The sequence below is a fragment of the Coregonus clupeaformis genome, chromosome 6, assembly GCF_020615455.1.
Source record: "Coregonus clupeaformis isolate EN_2021a chromosome 6, ASM2061545v1, whole genome shotgun sequence".
Classification (NCBI taxonomy): Eukaryota; Metazoa; Chordata; class Actinopteri; order Salmoniformes; family Salmonidae; genus Coregonus; species Coregonus clupeaformis.
In genome coordinates, this window is record NC_059197.1 from 20370824 (window position 1) to 20389912 (window position 19089).

General features: G+C 44.4%; 1 protein-coding gene across 1 annotated transcript; it reads left to right on the forward strand.

Annotated features, from left to right (window-relative positions):
• The first annotated feature begins 393 nt into the window (after positions 1-393).
• On the forward strand, positions 394-17886 carry LOC121568108 (protein FAM131A). Its single transcript, XM_045220940.1, has 6 exons — positions 394-618; positions 9003-9096; positions 9219-9401; positions 14651-14782; positions 15619-15905; positions 15959-17886. Exons 1-6 carry the CDS (start codon positions 583-585, stop codon positions 16223-16225), a joined length of 999 nt encoding a protein of 332 aa, XP_045076875.1. The 5' UTR covers positions 394-582; the 3' UTR covers positions 16226-17886.
• Positions 17887-19089: the final 1203 nt, after the last annotated feature.

Genomic DNA, 19089 nt, shown 5'->3' on the forward strand with positions numbered 1-19089 from the left:
ACGCCGTATCCTTGCGGAACCCAGAGAAGACTCCGGGGAGAGAGAGATTTCAGATCTATAAGGTACGCTCAGGTCTTTTTTGCAGAAGGAAAACAGGTGTAGGTTAGGCTACTCGTCTAAGAACGAAATGGGCTGTGTTGGTTCCAAAACGCCAGTTGGTAAGAGTTCTTCAATTTTGTTGTGATCCTAATAGCACGTCCCAGACAGCCTGATTTCTGCATAAAACGAATGGTGTGAATTTGGTGCTTGTGAAATCTTGTGCACGGAAAATGTAAGAGTCGTTTGTGTATTGAACTAGACTGTAAACCTTTTTTTTTTATCTTTGAGATGAGAGATTTCTAGATAGACCAGAAATCTGTTGACAATAGTCAATCAGTTGAGAATAGGGAGAGAAGGGAGCTTTCTTCTGGAGGAGCTGCAGGAGATGAGGAGGGAGTGTTCGCATCAAGATGCGGCGAGAGCTGATCTCATAGCTTTTTGGTGGGCGCGCGAGGCAGGAGAGAGTGAAGTGCTTTTCTGCTGTTAAAGGATGCGGAGCTGAAGGTTTTATTTTTGAATGACAAGACTCTTCCGGCCGGCACCATGGTTTTGACTGCATTGACCCAGTTTAGCTGCAAGGTAAGACGGCATATTGCTCTTATCTACGCTTTCTGTCTTGATGTTATCCGGGCTATTCCAAGAGCTATTCCTACAGACATGGCTTTATAGCCGTCATATATCATAAGATCGTTGATTTGACTAAGCTGTAATTAGTCCTTTTTAAGAAATAGGGGGCTACCCTCGTCCGGAAACGCATAATTTAAATAAAATATATCAGTGTGTTGGGGCATAGGCTACATAGCCCACAGACTGATTTGCTGTTTCCGAGAGACAAGCTTCCTCGGTTGACACCGCAGTTGTTATGTTCTCCGGCTGGTTGGTTACAAGATTCCCCTGTCTGTCTGTCTGTCTGTCTGTCTGTCTGTCTCAGTGTCTGTTGCCTAGTCGATGAAGCTCTACGTGCCTTCCAGTCTCCTCTTCACTGGTGTTTCCCACCGATCTGTCCCTCGCTCGGTCTTGGGAATTCATTTGATGGGGCCTTGCAGAAGCGATAAATCACACGCCCCCCACATCCATCCATCAGTGCACGCAGCCATGTAATCACACACACACACCACAGCAAGCGAAATACAATACTGTTAGCAATATAAACAAACCAGGGATGATGTATTTGATATGCCTGTAAATCTGGAAGCCAGGCCCTCTAATTGCCTATCAAGTCATCGCTCCTTCAGACCCTTGTTGATGATAATGGCTTGTAGGCTACTGTGCTATCATCCTCAGAGCGCCTATCAGCACTTGTCAGGACTGTGACATGTCAATGTAATCGTATTGTGCACAGATGACGGATGTCCGCGAGCATCTCGATACGCGCGGCGGCAGAGACACTGTTGCACAATCTGAAGTCGATAGCTTTTCAATTTGCCGATTGTAAGGAGAAGACAATCGACAAAAATCCTTGGCTATGCCTATAAGATTACAACGCTCTAAATCATATCCTTCCCCCCTAGTTTTATCTAGGCTACATAGGCTTTAGAATCTTTTTATCTTTTTTTTGTCCTAGCTATATATATATATATATATATTTTTTTTTACAGATTGGTCCTCATTGCATTGCTCTGTGGACCAGGAACTTGCGCCTTTATGGAATCCTCGAGGTTGCCATGAGACATGATCACATAAGCGATGCGGCTTTGCCTTTGATTGATTCATTTGTTTGAATAGGCCTTATACATTAGGCCTACATGTTGTTTGTGTTGTGGGGCTACTACTGTGATAAAAAAAAGGTCATAACCTGATCCATTTCTCATTCCAAAGGCAAGTGAAAATCACTGTTTACTTGGCAGATATTAGACATGTAAATATTGGCATTTAGCTCGGCAGTGGTGCCGGTCGGTAGGCTATTTGTGTTTATTGGTTTGCTAATTCTCACCAACACGATCCCAGCATCAAGTCGATTCGGTCGTCATAGAAACGGGAACTGAGGTGTGTGTCTCTCTCTGTGTGATCCAGGGGGGTAACAGAGGGCGCAGTGCATGGCTCGTCTACCCCACAGCAATCTGTGTGTGAGAGGGTTGGAAATCAACACACATCAAAAGGGAGCCAGCGGCCATCGGCTCAAATGACAAACCAACGCCTTCCAAGCCCCATCCATGAATCTAATTTACAAAACAGCGCGTGCATCCATCACCCCTCCGAACAATACTTTAATTAGTGAGCGAGCCATGGATTCCCAGATACAAAACACCCCGAGGCATTTGATCCCAACACATCCAATTAAATGGCAGATATTGAATCCTCCTGGCGCGAGCAACTTGAGCTCGTGAGTGATGAGGCCAGATATATTGGGCTCAATATCAGAGATGGGTGCCGGCGACTAATCGACCGAAGAGTTGTTCTTTTCACATGCTGTAACTAGAAACTGTTCTCTGAGAGAAGAGCAAAAGAGAAGCTATCCTTTGACATTATAGACCCACTCTGATTACTGAAAGGAAATATCCAGTAGAGACTGAGGTTTTTGTAAGCAACTGATACTAAATGGCACTTGTCATTTATTATTGGCAGTTGCATGGTTGATTATCTAGTCATGTTGCACTCATCCCCACAAGCCTACCCATTGAAAACGGCGATCACACAGTGCACTGTGACTAGGAGCTGTCCAAGTGCTGAAACACCTGTAGGGTATTTCCGTGCTTCTGCTTTGCAACCTTGGTCAATCCTTCAGAGATTAACAAATAGAATCAACTACAATCTTTATCATTTTTGTATTCGAACGAGTGGTGGAAACTATTACCTAAGTGGTACCACCATTGTGCCAAGTTATGACGTAAGCGTCAGTCTATTTCTCTGAAGTGTTGTTCAATTAGGTTTTGCGCAGTGCCAATTCCAGCCTGAGGGAGCTGGCTGAAGGGATGGTGGCATTTGAGCTCGCTAGAGCACGACGTGCCCATAGTCCTTTTCCATGTAGGCCTATTGGTTAGTGCCTTGGCACTCATAATGGAGGGCGGTTAAAGTGCATGCAGCCAGGTGGAGAGGTGTTTAGGTGGAAAATAAAAAGGTGTATTTTGTCATAAAGAGAAGTGCATATTATATTCTCTGCTTTATTTGATTAGCAGGGACGGTCACTGGGCCCCCTCTAATCTACACTGACCTATTTATAGCTTAGATTGTTGAAAAAAATACAAACGACAAGAGCCTTGCCTGCATGACGTGGCATGACTGCAAAGTGGATGTGCACGAGGACAGCCCCCCTCACATAGCTCTCCGTGGTATTTCACTTCAAGTGGACCCTGTCGTTTTTATTACTATTCTAAATAGGTTTTAACTGGGGTTAATAGTCGGCCTTATCTAAGGGACACTACATTGAGATACCACGCAGGGCCCGCTGAGGATTCTAAACGCTCCGGCTGAGTTAGCCCCCGCAGTGGCTGCTGAGTCCCTCTCGAGGCATGGTGATTTGCAGTTTACCTATAAGTTCTCTCCTTTCGACAGTGGCAGTCGACGGTCCTACAGTGCGCGTGGACTGGAGCGAAGCAAACTCTGTGTCTGACCTGGCGCTCTTGGGGAACACGCGGACCTGCTTGGCTCGCAGACTCATTCTCCACGCACCCCTAGAGACTCTGGACCACTGCGAGGTGCTGATTCCCACAGTTTTACCATTTTTTTGGCTCGGTCCGCACATAGTTACTTGACACCGCGTCCCCTGGCCCTGGCCCTGGCCCTGGCCCTGCCGCTCAGCTACAGCTATCATACACTGTGTATTCATGCGAGACCCTCTATCACAGGAGATGTTTTCACTGGAGGAATGCTAATTGAATAGGCCTATACTGTTTACTCGATACTGCGCTGCATGAGGTGGAACATCATTGTTCATCTCTGTTATAATGGGTGCGTTTACATCATATTCCATTATCCTAAAGCAGCAGTTCTGAACCGAACATTTGTATCACCAATATGTTTGTGTTTTAACTGCAGTAGCCTATTTGGAATAGGCCTACAATTACATAAACCCTCGTGTTGCTCGTTTATAGTTTGTCTAATACAATGGGATCGCCGATAATAGAAGTCAGTAGTAATTCGCGATGTGAAGCATACAAATATTTTCTCAACCTTTTCTGGTTTAATAATTATCTAATTAACTAAGCCGTCAACGAGCGATTCCGCTTTGGGTTCCTTCATTTTGGTTTTCATTAAATGTTCACCAGTTAGTTTTCTAATTATTATATGAAGTCATTCAAAGTAATTAGCAATTAATTTTTAATGCAGCTTTCAAATGGGAATCTCAATGGCTCTGAATGTAATGCCTTTTTGCCTTGGCCTAAATGCAATTAAACAGCTCTACTAAGGAGAGTTGGACGGTTGGGTCGGCAGCGGCTCGGCGGCCAATGCTGCAGTCTCATTTACTGTGTAGGCTTCAGCGCTTCTGACTGACTGCCTGGCTTTGTACCCGGAGGTTGGCCGCAGTGCCACGTTGACATTGGGTTGGTTTGATTGTTCCTTTCGGAGTAGCTCTCTGTGACGATGTATACATATTATTTACTGACCGGCACAATTTTCTAATGATTAGGCTATAACTAAACAATTTCAGGTATAGGCCTATCCAGAGGTGGAAACGATTATGCAATGAACCGGCTCACAGATTCTATATTCCATTTAGTCCATATTATCTCTCTCTATTGACAGTCTTCTGCAGGCTATGGAGAAGTAAATAGAAGTTAGCAGGTTGCTGGAATAATTCACTCAAAGCTAATGATGAATCCGTCTCATCTCATTTTATCGATCAGTGCGCACCATCTGGATCTCGCAATGAGCCAGCGCGTGGCTGCAGGAAAGAGGAGATGATTAGCACCGCCAAAATATTCCATTCTTGTCTCTCTCCTCTCTTCTCTCTACACGGCTCTATTGAATATCTCGGAGATGGAATAGAAGGGCTAGGGCCATTATGCTTGTTTTTCCCTTGGTGACCCTTCAAGCACCGTATCAGACCCTTGCGTGCGTGCCCATTGCCAGACAGAAGTTCCGCGAGTGCACGCGTGTCGGCTCGACTTCTCTCCACGTTCAACAAGCATAGACGACGCATCTGTTTGTAGACCAGACAGTGTCGCCTCTGAAACCTATAGAAAGCATTTGAGTCTTTGGGCTTCCAGAGGAATATTTGAACGTATAGCTGAGACGAGGAGTAAAAGACGAGGGGTTGCAGCAGAAAATAAGCGGTGTTGTGGCCATCCGTGGTGCATGTGACGTAATCTACGAATCACGGATCCAAGTATCCTGAGATAAATTGTTCCTTGGTGATCGGTTGCTATAGCAATACTCCTTTAGTGGAAACTTGAGCAACGGAGAACCGTTTTCGAAGCACACAGGCATAGGGTCGCGAGGAGGCGAGGACAGCACACATAAACAGCGGCGTGGCATGTTAGAGAAGAAGGACTCGATGTCCTATTTTCCATGGAAAAGCTGCTCTTCTGCGAGAAAACAAGGGGCGTTGTCACGGATGAAGGAACACTTGTATCACATTTCACTGATGTAAATGATTTTGTAATAATAATAATAATAATAATATGCCATTTAGCAGACGCTTTTATCCAAAGCGACTTACAGTCATGCGTGCATACATTTTTGTGTATGGGTGGTCCCGGGGATCGAACCCACTACCTTGGCGTTACAAGCGCCGTGCTCTACCAGCTGAGCTACAGAGGACCACAGCAAAGGTAGTGGGTTCGATCCCCGGGACCACCCATACACAAAAATGTATGCACGCATGACTGTAAGTCGCTTTGGATAAAAGCGTCTGCTAAATGGCATATTATTATTATTATTATTATTATTATTATTACAAAATCATTTACATCAGTGAAATGTGATACAATTGTTCCTTCATCCGTGACAACGCCCCTTGTTTTCTCACAGAAGAGCAGCTTTTCCATGGAAAATAGGACATCGAGTCCTTCTTCTCTAACATGCCACGCCGCTGTTTATGTGTGCTGTCCTCGCCTGTGTGCTTCGAAAACGGTTCTCCGTTGCTCAAGTTTCCACTAGCAAAGGAAGCCTATTCTTGCATGCAATCTTTGCATGTGTGAATGTGGATGTCTTTGTGCGTGTAGCCAGTGTGCGCGCGTGCGTTTGTTTTTGTGATATCATGTTACAGCATAGTCTACTTGCAGAAATGCCTCATATTCAGTTTATTCAATTCAAAGGAACTGGAGTAGAGCTGTCCTGTGCTGAAAAGCCTGTAGTAGGGCATTGCTGTGTCTCCCTGTAGTGATATGCACGTCACTCTGGCACCTGTTTTGCAAACTATTGGGCCATTCTAGTTTATTTTGGCAAATATAACTTTAATATTTTCTATATTTAATTAATCTTAAAATAAGGGAAGTAGTTGTAAATACATTCCTGTTCGAAGGCCATATGTTTGTGGGTTCTCTTATGAAACCTGTGGCACTGCGTCTGCAGTTTTGGAGGCGACCGTGAGAAACCGGTTAGTTCAATACACCAAGCAGATACGCGGAATGCCAATTACTCAATTAATGTATAGCCTACTGCCCGTGCCGGTGCTGTTGATGTTTTCCTTTCTTTTTCTGTGTTGAGAATGCTTCATAGGTCTGTTGTCACTATAGAGAGTTTATGGTAAAGCAATGGTTCAACAGAAACGACAGCGAATGCCACAAGCGAGTCTAGGATTTTAAACTGAGTAATGGCAACTTCGGCACCTTGCTGCTCTGTCTGTTCACTAGACCGTGCCAGATTAGCCCATTGCTTGTCAGTAACACACCGGGCATGTCCTCATTCTTTTACCGAAGGGATGTGTGTGTCCGTGTATGTGAAGCACAAGAGTGCCATCCTCTTCACCCGTCTGTGTGGGGATGAATGCCGCCGATGCCTTCACCATTCCGAGCTCTCAGCTCGCGTTCAGCAGGGCAGTAGAGGAAAGTGGGTGAAGAGGTAGAAGGAGGGGGTGACGGTGGTGTAAACTGCAGTGGCCCCCGGGGTCATGTGAAACTCGAGGGCATGTCATATCTCCCAGTTTTTCTTCAGTGATCTGGGAGCTCCTCTCGCTCTCTCGTTCTCTCTCCTCTGAGGCGCTAGAGGATTATCACGCCTCTCAATAGTGGTTGATGTAATCGCCAGCGCGGGAACATCTTAGCTCGCGGGGCCCCTGCCTCAGGGCTGTTACTAAATGTTTCAGTATTTAGAGCGCCCCAAAAACGGTGTCATTGCGTTCTGCTTCTGCTGCTAATGATTCTACCGTCATGAATTAGCAATGCGCAAGCTTAGCTTGACATGGGATCAGCTAACTGTCGACATTATAAACACGTGGACCAAGCTAGGCTATAAAAAGCGATGGGGAACAAATGCGCATACAATGTCTGTGGTGTGACTTTACAGTATGGGCAGACCGTCAGTAGCGGTGCATGGGTAAAATCACTTGGGAAGCCAAGCCATATCACAACCTATGTGTTGTGATAATTGCATTGTTTTCTCTATAACCTGTAAATCGCTCTGGATAAGAGCGTCTGCTAAATGATCAATTATTTATTATTATATATAAATTCACATTCCTTGCGACCATAATATATAGGTCTAAGGCTGAGACAAGATGACACAGTGACAGAATCAATTCAACCACACCTTTGTTTCATCACAAAACCGGAGAGCAACCTCTGTCCGGTGAAGTCCACAAAGCATATTGCATGTAACAGTTACATGACCTACAGCATGGTCAAGCAAGTTAATATTTCCGACATTTTCGGACTGCTAAACAACTATTGATTTTGAACCACTGAGAGTTACCGCAAGTCGCAAAGAAAACAGGAGCTGCCTCCACTATTCCAACACCATTTCAACTTCAACATTTCAACATCATCAAATCACCTATGTTTAGTCTATTACAGTGACAATTAAAATATAACAAAAACAATTTAGTCCAATCAATGTAAGCTTAATATGATGTGGTTGACCATGGTTCTGATTTGTGTGTGTGTGTCCATGTTCGTAGAGAAAACATGTTGACTCACCCTACTTGTTGAGAAACGCCAATGCCATCCTCCTCTCTTTCATGTTGACGAAATGGTCTATGACTCTTGTCATAGAGTACACTTTTATTTTAAGTTGTCCTAGGCTACCTGGCTAAAATGCTTGCTCGCTAGCCTAACTTCCTTTCATGGGCAACGTTAGCTAGTTAACATTAGTCTTCTACATCTAGCTACATATTGAACTTTCATCCTCTCAGTCCAGGGGCACAACAATGTATACATGTATGGTTGGATCAGAATCGCCTTTATAATCATCAGCCAGTACAGAGAATTAAGTAAAACCACAAGTCCAAATGCTCGCTGGCTTCCATTGCATTCAATGCTACGGGCGGCAACAATGTCATACTCTTTATGACCAGACAACATCAGATACTGTAGATGGCCTACACATACAGAGACAGGGGCGCTGTTTCGCTCGCTCCGATGCTTTCTCCGGTGAAATACATTCAGCCTCTTGCGAATTGAAGGAAAATTATGAAAACACAGAGTGACGAAAGATACATTATTTTCTATTTTTTTCTTGGTCAATTTTTTGGGGATGCCTGGCTTCCCTTGGCATCCATGAATACACACCACTGCAGACCTTACCAAGGGAGGAGAGTAGAGAGGAAGGACAGACCAGACCAGACCAAGGGAGTAGAGTAGAGAGGATGGGGGTTGTTCTGTCATTTCCTCATAATAATCTTGCAATGGCCCTTCATATCTTTCATGCAGTGTGTGTGTGTCTGTGCGTGTACCTGTGTGTATAAAAGCAATGAAAACAGGTATTTTCTCTGCCTTGAAAACATGAGTGCTCTTTTAGATCAGTTTGAATGGATTTCTTGGTAGTCATAGCATGTACAGTGCATCTGTATAATAACCTACACTGCTTGTCATCATTAATGTAGTGTATGAGTCATCCTTCACTAATGCTTGTTTTTTCCTTCACAGGTAAATGTTGAAGACACCGCTGAAATGTTACCAAAATCGAGAAGAGCACTTACCATTCAAGAGATTGCGGCGTTAGCCAGATCTTCATTACATGGTAAATATGAGCATTGCGCCCGAATGCAAACACATGCACACGCACACAAAACAAATCCTGCCTGCTATACTCTTTACACTTTACATGTATGTGACCCTTGCCCTCTAATCTTTGACCTCTAGGCATCTCCCAGGCGATGAAGGACCATGTGACGCGGCCCACAGGCATGGCCCAGGGCAGGGTGGCCCACCTGATAGAGTGGAAGGGCTGGTGTAAGCCCACTGACACCCCCACAGCTCTGGAGTCTGACTTCAACAACTACTCTGACCTCACTGAGGGAGAACAGGAGGCACGCTTCGCTGCAGGTCAGTAGGCCTACCTCGTTTATCATTAAGATAATTTAGTTTTACTTTAACAGGTAAGATGACTGAGAATGGTTTTTACAGCAGTGACTTGAGGTATTACAATTTTGTGAAATGTTCCTCTTTCTCTCTGTTTTTTGTCCCATTCTTTCTATACCACTCTTTTGTCCTCTGTCCCTGTCTGCCGCCCTCTTTTACTATTTCACTCTATTCCTCTCTCTTTTGCCTATCTCCATCTGTCTCTCTGTCTATTCTCTAGGTCCCTCGTTCCCTCTCTCTCCTCATTCCTCTTTGTCTTTCACCCCCCCTCTCTCTCCATTCTCCCTCCCTCCCTGCAGTGCAGCCTCTCAAGGTTAATTTGCACAGTAAGGTTCTGCTCCTGGCTAGTGACGGCGTGACTGAGCGCTTTTCTCTGTGTCCCTCCTCTCCTCTTGTTTTCCTCTCCTCTCCTCTGACCATCACAAAATATGCCCCCTTTACACACATACTGTACAGGCATGCAAACACTTCTACCCCCTTCTGATCCCACCATCACATCCAGCTGACCCCAGGGTTATTTCTCTTGTCCTTCACTTCCTCTTACATCATCACTGTGCGCCTGTCCACTTTGTCAGAACCCTGGTCAGTGCTGACATGACATGACTCCTCATCTACGTCACTGTCTCTGTTTGAACTTTAGCTGGGCTTGGGTGACTTTGCAGGTTGTGTGAAAAACCGTGAATGTAATGTACAGTTGAAGTCGGAAGTTTACATACACTTAGGTTGCAGTCATTAAAACTCGTTTTTCAACCACTCCACACATTTCTTGTTACAAACTATAGTTTTGGCAAGTCGGTTAGGACATCTACTTTGTGCATGACAGAAGTAATTTTTCCAACAATTGTTCACAGACAGATTATTTCACTTAATTCACTGTATCACAATTCCAGTGGGTCAGAAGTTTACACACACTAAGTTGACTGTGCCTTAAACAGCTTGGAAAATTCCAGAAAATGATGTCATGGCTTTAGAAGCTTCTGATAGGCTAATTGACATAATTTGAGTCAATTGGAGGTGTACCTGTGGATGTATTTCAAGGCCTACCTTCAAACTCAGTGCCTCTTTGCTTGACATCATGCGAAAAATCAAAAGAAATCAGCCAAGACCTCAGTAAAGAAATTGTAGACCTCCATTATGTGGATGTATTGACACAACATCTCAAGACATCAGTCAGGAAGTTAAAGCTTGGTTGCAAATGGGTCTTCCAAATGGACAATGACCCCAAGCATACTTCCAAAGTTGTGGCAAAATGGCTTAAGGCCAACAAAGTCAAGGTATTGGAGTGGCCATCACAAAGCCCTGACCTCAATCCTATAGAATTTGTGGGCAGAACTGAAAAAGCGTGTGCGAGCAAGGAGGCCTACAAACCTGACTCAGTTACACCAGCGCTGTCAGGAGGAATGGGCCAAAATTCACCCAACTTATTGTGGGAAGCTTGTGGAAGGCTACCCGAAACGTTTGACCCAAGTTAAACAATTTAAAGGCAATGTTACCAAATACTAATTGAGTGTATGTAAACTTTTGACCCACTGGGAATGTGATGAAAGAAATAAAAGCTGAAATAAATAATTCTCTCTACTATTATTCTGACATTTCACATTCTTAAAATAAAGTGGAATTTTTACTTGGATTAAATGTCAGGAATTGTGAAAAACTGATTTTAAATGTATTTGGCTAAGGTGTATGTAAACTTCCGACTTCAACTGTAGCTGTGTATTGGTGTATGTATGTGAGAGAGTGTAAATGTATGAATGTTTGGTCAAAGTGATTCGGTTTCAATTATGGGAGAGAGTACAAGGGTAAATGTCTTGGAAGGTTTTTGACTATGTATGCACAGTATATGGTGTTTGTGTGTTTGCTGGCTCTCAGGATAGATTAAGCCAGCTGAATGGGAGGTACCATGGGGGTTGTGTCCAGGTGGGGTTGTCCTATTGATGGACCAGCCCGTGCCAACACACACAAACATCTCTGTCTCGGCCTCTCTCTCTAACATACACACACACACACACACACACATACACTATCTTGGATAGTGGTTATCCCCTGCAGGAGTCTGGCTGTCAGCCTTGACCGATACTTAGAGGAGCTTATTTCACCCTTTAGACTGTGTGTGTGTGTGTGTGTGTGTGTGTGTGTGAGTGTGTGAGAGAGAGGGAGAGAGAGAGAGAGTGAGAGAGAGTGAGAGAGAGTGTGTATAGAAGGGTGTACTTTTCAGTTTGTGTGAGCGTGTCAAATGTTACTGTGTGTGTGTGTATGTATGTGCAGGGCTGGCAGGGCTGGCAGGGCTACAGGTCCATGGGGTTACTCTGTAGATGCCATCAAAGTGTTCTGGGAGTGTGCTGGACTGGGAGAGGAGCCAATCTATGCAGGACCATAGCATACACATGCTCGTGCACACACACACATGTATACAGAATGGATGTAAACCTTGTTGTGTATAAGATGGAGAAAGAGAATGAGAAACAGAAACTTAAAGAAAGAGAAAGACACTAGCGGTATGTGTCAGAGGACAGTCCTTCCTGTGTGTGAAGGCTGAGTTTAGGGCTGAGCCACAGTAGAATATGAATGAGAGAATCGATCTCTGTGTGAATCAACACATGAATACAGAACACATGACAGAAGAGAACAGGGGAGAGGGAAATAGAGAGTGAGAATTTAAATTGAAATGGGATGAGGAGAGAAAGAGAGAGATGAGATGAAAAAGAGGGAGATTGAAATGTAAAGGAAAATAAAATGAGATGAATGAGAAAAGGAGAGGAGCACAAGGCATGTGGCTAAGGGAGAGAGAGGAGAAATAAATGAGAAGACAGGAATGAGAAAAGAGAGGGATTGGATGGAATACAAAAGAGAGGAGAGGAATGAGGAAAGGAAGGCCTTTGAAGCAGTGGAGAGAAAGAGGTAATTTGTGATTGGCTACCTGGTGACAGTGATTGGAGGTGATTGGTCAGCTCGTCTCTGTGGAACACTGGCTCTGTCACATGCTGAGTCACTTCAGCCACGGAGAAACCCACAGTCACCGTCTCCCCCTGTGTGTAATAAAATAATTTGGTGGGTGTTTAAATTTGTCCTATTTCATGAACAAGTGTGTATTAATACACGTGTTTTTTGCATATCCCATCTCTCCTTGAGACACCCTCGGAGAGTGGGTTATGCAATTAGGGTTAAGTGCCTTATTCAAGAGCACATCAGCAGATTTCTCACCTTGTCGGCGTGAGGATTCGAACTAGCGACCATTCAGTCACTGGCCCAACGCTATAACCGCTATGCTACCTGCCACCCCGCTGGGCTACCTGTCGTGTGTGACATACAGATCTGAGACAGATCTCTCATTTCTGATTGTGTATTTGTGTTACACAATCACATACCTGAGTGTGAATTATTTGCAGTGTTTGCATATACAGTGCCCGTCAAAAGTTTGGACACCTACTCATTCCAGGGTTTTTCTTTATTTTTACTATTTTCTACATTGTAGAATAATAGTGAATACATCAAAACTATGAAATAACACATATGGAATCATATAGTAACCAAATAAGTGTTAAAACAAATCAAAATATATTTTATATTTGAGATTCTTCAAAGTAGCCACCCTTTGCCTTGATGACAGCTTTGCACACTCTTGGCATTCTCTCAACCAGCTTCATGAGGTAGTCACCTGGAAATCATTTCAATGAACAGCTGTGCCTTCTTGAAAGTTAATTTGTGGAATTTCTTTCCTTCATAATGCGTTTGAGCCAATCAGTTGTGTTGTGACAAGGTAGGGATGGTATACAGAAGATAGCCCTATTTGGTAAAAGACCAAGTCCATATTATGACAAGAACAGCTCAAATAAGCAAAGAGAAACGACAGTCCATCATTACTTTAAGACATGAAGGTCAGTCAATCCGGAACATTTCAAGAACTTTTAAAGTTTCTTCAAGTGCAGTCGCAAAAACCATAAAGTGCTATGATGAAACTGCCTCTCATGAGGACCACCACATTAAAGGAAGACCCAGAATTACCTCTGCTGCAGGAAATAAATTCATTAGAATAACTGCCCAAATAAATGCTTCACAGAGTTCAAGTAACACACACATCTCAACATCAACTGTTCAGAGGAGACTGCGTGAATCAGGCCTTCATGGTTAAATTGCTGCAAAGAAACCACTACTAAAGGACACCAATAAGACGAAGAGACTTGTTTGGGCCAAGAAACACGAGCAATGGACATTAGACCGGTGGATATCTGTCCTTTGGTCTGATGAGTCCAAATCTGAGATTTTTGGTTCCAACCGTTTTGTCTTTGTGAGACGCAGAGTAGGTGAACGGATGATCTCTGCATGTGTGGTTCCCACCGTGAAGCATGGAGGAGGAGGTGTGATAGTGTGGGGGTGCTTTGCTGGCGACACGGTCTGTGATTTATTTAGAATTCAAGGCACACTTAACCAGCATGGCTACCACAGCATTCTGCAGCGATACACCATCCCATCTGGTTTGCGCTTAGTGGGACTATCATTTGTTTTTCAACAGGACAATGACCCAAAACACACCTCCACGCTGTGTAAGGGCTATTTGACCAAGAAGGAGAGTGATGGAGTGCTGCATCAGATGACCTGGCCTCCACAATCCCCCGATCTCAACCCAATTGAGATAGTTTGGGATGAGTTGGACCTCAGAGTGAAAGAAAAGCAACCAACAAGTGCTCAGCATATGTGGGAACTCCTTCAAGACTGTTGGAAAAGCATTCCTCATGAAGCTGGTTGAGATAATGCCAAGAGTGTGCAAAGCTGTCATCAAGGCAAAGGGTGGCAACTTTGAAGATTTGTTTAACACTTTTTTGGTTACTACATGATTCCATACGTGTTATTTCATAGTTTTGATGTCTTCACTATTATTCTACAATGTAGAAAATAGTAAAAATAAAGAAAAATCCTTGAATGAGTAGATGTCCAAACCTTTGACTGGTACTGTATATCCAGGTAACATGTCTGTATGTTGGTATGACCTACGACCTCTCCGGTTTAGAACCTTGCTGTGATGTCAGTCTATCCCTGTACTCTGTCTTCCACAGAAAGGACCTGTCAATCAAAAAGCATATGCCTGCATCATCATGGGCACTCAATGACAGGGCTCAATGTCTGACCTGTGTGTGTTTGTGTGTGTATTGAATGTTTGTGAATATGATGTCTAACCTGTGTGTGTGTGTGTGTGTGTGTGTGTGTGTGTGTGTCAGGTGTGGCTGAGCAGTTTGCCATAGCGGAGGCTAAGCTGAGAGCCTGGTCGTCCGTGGACGGCGATGACTCTAATGACGACTCATATGATGAGGACTTCATTCCCGCCAATGAGCCCACAACACAAAGCACAGGTACTGTACACACACACTCTATCATAATCAGACCTCCTCCAAAACTTCTAAAGATACCAACTTAATTTCTCAACTTCACAATTTGAGCCAATGCTACCCTATTACAACCGGAGTATCACTGAAGAGTGCATGGTCCTCCTTTCTCACCTTCATTTATTCCTCCCCTGCTTTTTACCCTCCAGGCCCTGCACGTCCTTTCTCCCCACCCCCCCCCCACCTCTCTCTGTCTCCTCTCTCTGTGTGGTGACGAAGCTGTCTGGAACTCTTATTGTCCCAGTGCCCTACTTTCATCCTCTCACAAAAAAAGTTGTTCCCCGGCGCAATTTGAGATCCCTCCTGCAAGTTTAATTTGATTCCTTTGCTGCAGACGGGGGGGTTGCTCTATGAGTTTGTTGGCTGTGTGAGTGGACTATAAATGTGTGTGTATGTTTGGTGTGTGTGCGCATCTATTTTGGGGACGACAATGCTTTTAGGCTGATTGCTTACTTCACTGCACCAAATATGACTGCTTTGTTTTGCTTGATAATGTCATTTATTTTCATTTAGTATGACGTATTCCGTAACACTACAGTATATGGCTGAGAATTTGCCCCAAAGGCACAGATCTAGGATCAGCTTGAATCCTATAACCTCCACCCTTTCCAGATTTAGCCTGATAAGTTAGTTTCATTATTTAATGTGTCTGCTCTCATTCCATAACAGTAAATTGCTCTCTCATCAGTAGGGCTCATAGTTTTTCATGACTACGTGACCTGACCTCGTCAGGCATGGTCAGACATTAGGCAGGGTCATTCAGCATACTCACTGTCTCTCTTCTCCCCCCTCTCTGGCTCCAGAGGTGCCCACCTACCTGAGGGACCTTCTTCACAGTCAGGTGTGTCAGCACCTGGGTCTGCGGGGGCCGGGCTGCGAGGGGGCAGGAGGAGAGGGGGGAGACAGGCCCTCCCCCACCTCCACAGACACTCTCTGCTCCAGCCTCTACAGCCTGGATGAGCAACACCCCTTACTGCGAGATCTCACCCATCACTGCGGCAACAACCACGCTAACACCGCCGAGCTGGCCGCCAAGATCCTCTCGGCCCTGCAAGGGGGGGAGGAGCTGCTGTTGGCCCGCCTCCAGAGGGTGGGACAGGGGGTTAGAGGGGGAGGGGACTTCAACAGCCTGGGGGGTGGGAGGGGCCGGCCGGGGGGGAGGAGTCGCCTTGCTACTCTGTGACCTACTCCGAGACCTACCTGTTGCCAGGGGAGGACGAAGATACGCCCTGCAAAGACTATGAGGGCATCGTGTGCCAGGGAGAAGGAGAGCGCGAGGTGTTCCCACCTGACTATGCCACCCACAGGAAGGTCTCAGATGTAGCCTCCTCCGGGGTGGTGTCTCTGGATGAGGATGAAGTGGAGGAAGAGGAGGAGGAGGAGAGGGAGAGAGAGCAGGGAAACAAATAACTTCCCTGTCATTGATTTTTGTTTCATCCATTGTTTCTCCCTCCATCTCTCCCTCCATCTCTCCCTCCATCTCTCCGTCCCTCCCATGGCCTCTGCATGTTTTTTTCATGACTCTTACTGCAGTGTAACCCCTCTGTCTTGACCTGATCGCAACATTTCGATCCCCTACCCGCCTGCCCCCCTGCCCCCCTGGCGATTTGATATGTATCAATATATTTTTGTCTTGAGGCGTCCAAACAATCTTTTCTATCAATGTGAAGCAGGAGAGCTGGACTGGCTGTCACAGCTTTCAGTAACAAGCCCAATGATTGGTCTGTGGTTTCAGTAAGAAGCCCACGGATTGGTCAGTAGGGTTCAGTGCTCCACCCACCCACAACAAGAAAGGAGAGACTGCTAAAAACTAAAAGGGACACAACTGACAGGAAAAAGACTGAATCTTAAAACTCTGAAATATCTCTGCATGTGTTTGCAAGTGCTGAACTGAACTTGTGTGCTGACCTGGTCTTGAGCACGTCGGTTTGTAGTTTGGGCTGTTCTGTATAACCCCGCCCTTCCTCTGCCCCCACCCAGATACAGTATATCCCATTGGTGGACAGGTTCCACTGCATCCTGAAACCTGAAACCCCTCCTCTCCTTTGCAAGAGATGTTGGGCACGTTCCTCTGCCCAGGCGCTGCTGATGCATGCCAGATCTTACAATGCCTGGATGGGTATTTTACCTATCAGCTAACCACATCATATGCTATACCAATCTGGTGTCCGACAGCACGGTCGATGACGTGGCACGCAACCATTGGATGATGCATGCAACGTCTGAGCAGGGGAGCGCGACACCCTAGCATCCTTCTGGGCATGGCTTGCTGAGTATGCCAAACTACCGTATGTAACCTGTCACCAACAGTTATGAGCAAATGCTGGAATGTCTTAAAAGTTACAGGAAATATGTATTTTAAAAACAAAAAAAGATTTGTCACAAATGATTGACAGAAATGATATGCTTTTATTGTACTAGTTTTCTATCAATCAACATGTTGTTGTTATTATAATTATTCTGAATATCATTATGACTAACCATCATAATGACATACTATAGCTACCATATTTAGTTTTTGTTTCTATGGTGTCCTATATGGAAGACTTAAGACCAATAGTTCTATAAAAAAACAACGAAGACAAAAACACAAATAGAATGTTCCAGAACTGACCCTTTGATGAAAGATGCTGTTTGGTGGAGAAATTGTTGTACAAAGACAGAAACCTAGTTTTCAGTGAGGAGGTGTTGAGTTGCATTGGAGATTTTCTATATTTTTGTATGCGTTGTCTTGCTTTAGTCTTTGCCTATGAGGCGTGCCAGTGTATGTGGTTTTTGCACGAAGCTAACGTGGCTGTAGAGTTCTCCTTTCTTTGTTATCACTGTGTGATATAGTATACCGGGAAAAAAATACAAATATTAACAAAAAAAGGTTTATTTAATTTTGAAAGAGGATACTGTGATACGGTTTGTTATTGTCATGATCCTCAATGGAAAAGTTATATAGCTCTTTTTTCTTTCCTGTCATAGCTGCTCCTAAAGCAAAATTCCACGGTTATTCTCTTTCCATTCTTTTTCAAAGGATGTCAGGAAAAGGGCATTTTTTGTAAATAAATCGAAATCATTCCATTGCCATGGTGATCTGAGGAACCTTAAATTGGTTCGGTCAGAGGGACTGTCACTCATACAACTCAGGAAGTCCCATTGGTTCAGAGCGTCAGTATATCCCGCCCCTACACAACGAGCCACAGCTCACTCATCCTCTATCTCAGCGAGCTTCTGTGTGTGTGTGTCTGTGTGTATGTGTAAGGAAATGTATTCGCGATTAAAGCACAGAATTAGTGCTCAGCTCACCTTTTCAACCCTTCACTGATTGTTCAGGAAAGCCTCAGTGTGTGTGTGTGTGTGCGTGTGGTAAAATAATACACGGTCAACAAGCTTGCATTTGTGAGTCCGCTCCAAAAAACCCTAATGCAGCGATTCCCTTTAAACAGTGTTTTAGTATAGCAGTTTTCTGACTGAAGGTGAAAGGCTTGGCCTACATGGTGCGTTCTGACTGAAGGTGAAAGGCTTGGCCTACATGGTGCTTTTGGAAAGGACATCAACAGACCAATTACCGTTCTCACTTTTTGGAAACTAAAAATGTGTTTTAGACTTTCTGCCATTAGGACAGAGAGATGATTAAAAGTAGAAGTGGCGTCATACATTTTAGCACCATGATTTGAAACGAAATACTTAATTATTTGATGATGACACTAACAACTGGTGGATTGAATGAGTCTGAGGCACAAATTAAACTCAGGGGAAACCATTACGGCTGTGCCTTCATTTATAACCTTTGACCTCCTGTGTTCTGATTGGTCATACGGTCAGGTCAGTTCCATTCATTCTCTCCAATGACAAACGTTAACCCACCATTGAGCCAGAGCCATAGATCCACTTGACATCCACAACATGCTGACATTTACATTATGGTTCTACACAGAACTATTCACAATATCTAGAAAGACACTATGACAGCTGGGTGGTTTTTCTAGAATGTGTCTTGTAATGCTGTCTGATTCTAATGCACTGTTCTGTGCATCCATTTATCATGGTTGACGAGACAGTTTGGGGTACGAGTTTCTCACTTATTAGTAACTCAATTAACTTAGACAAACAGTACTCTGCTCACTGTTCCTTTATCTGCCTCAATTACAGCTGTACAAAGTTGCTCATATGGTAGTGGACCTCCTCTTTGACAAGGTCAAGGGTTAGAAGTGTAACTAGAGTTGTGTAAGGTTAGATCCTGTTCCATCTGTTTTCAGCTTGTCCTGGTGTTTAGAGGATTGGAG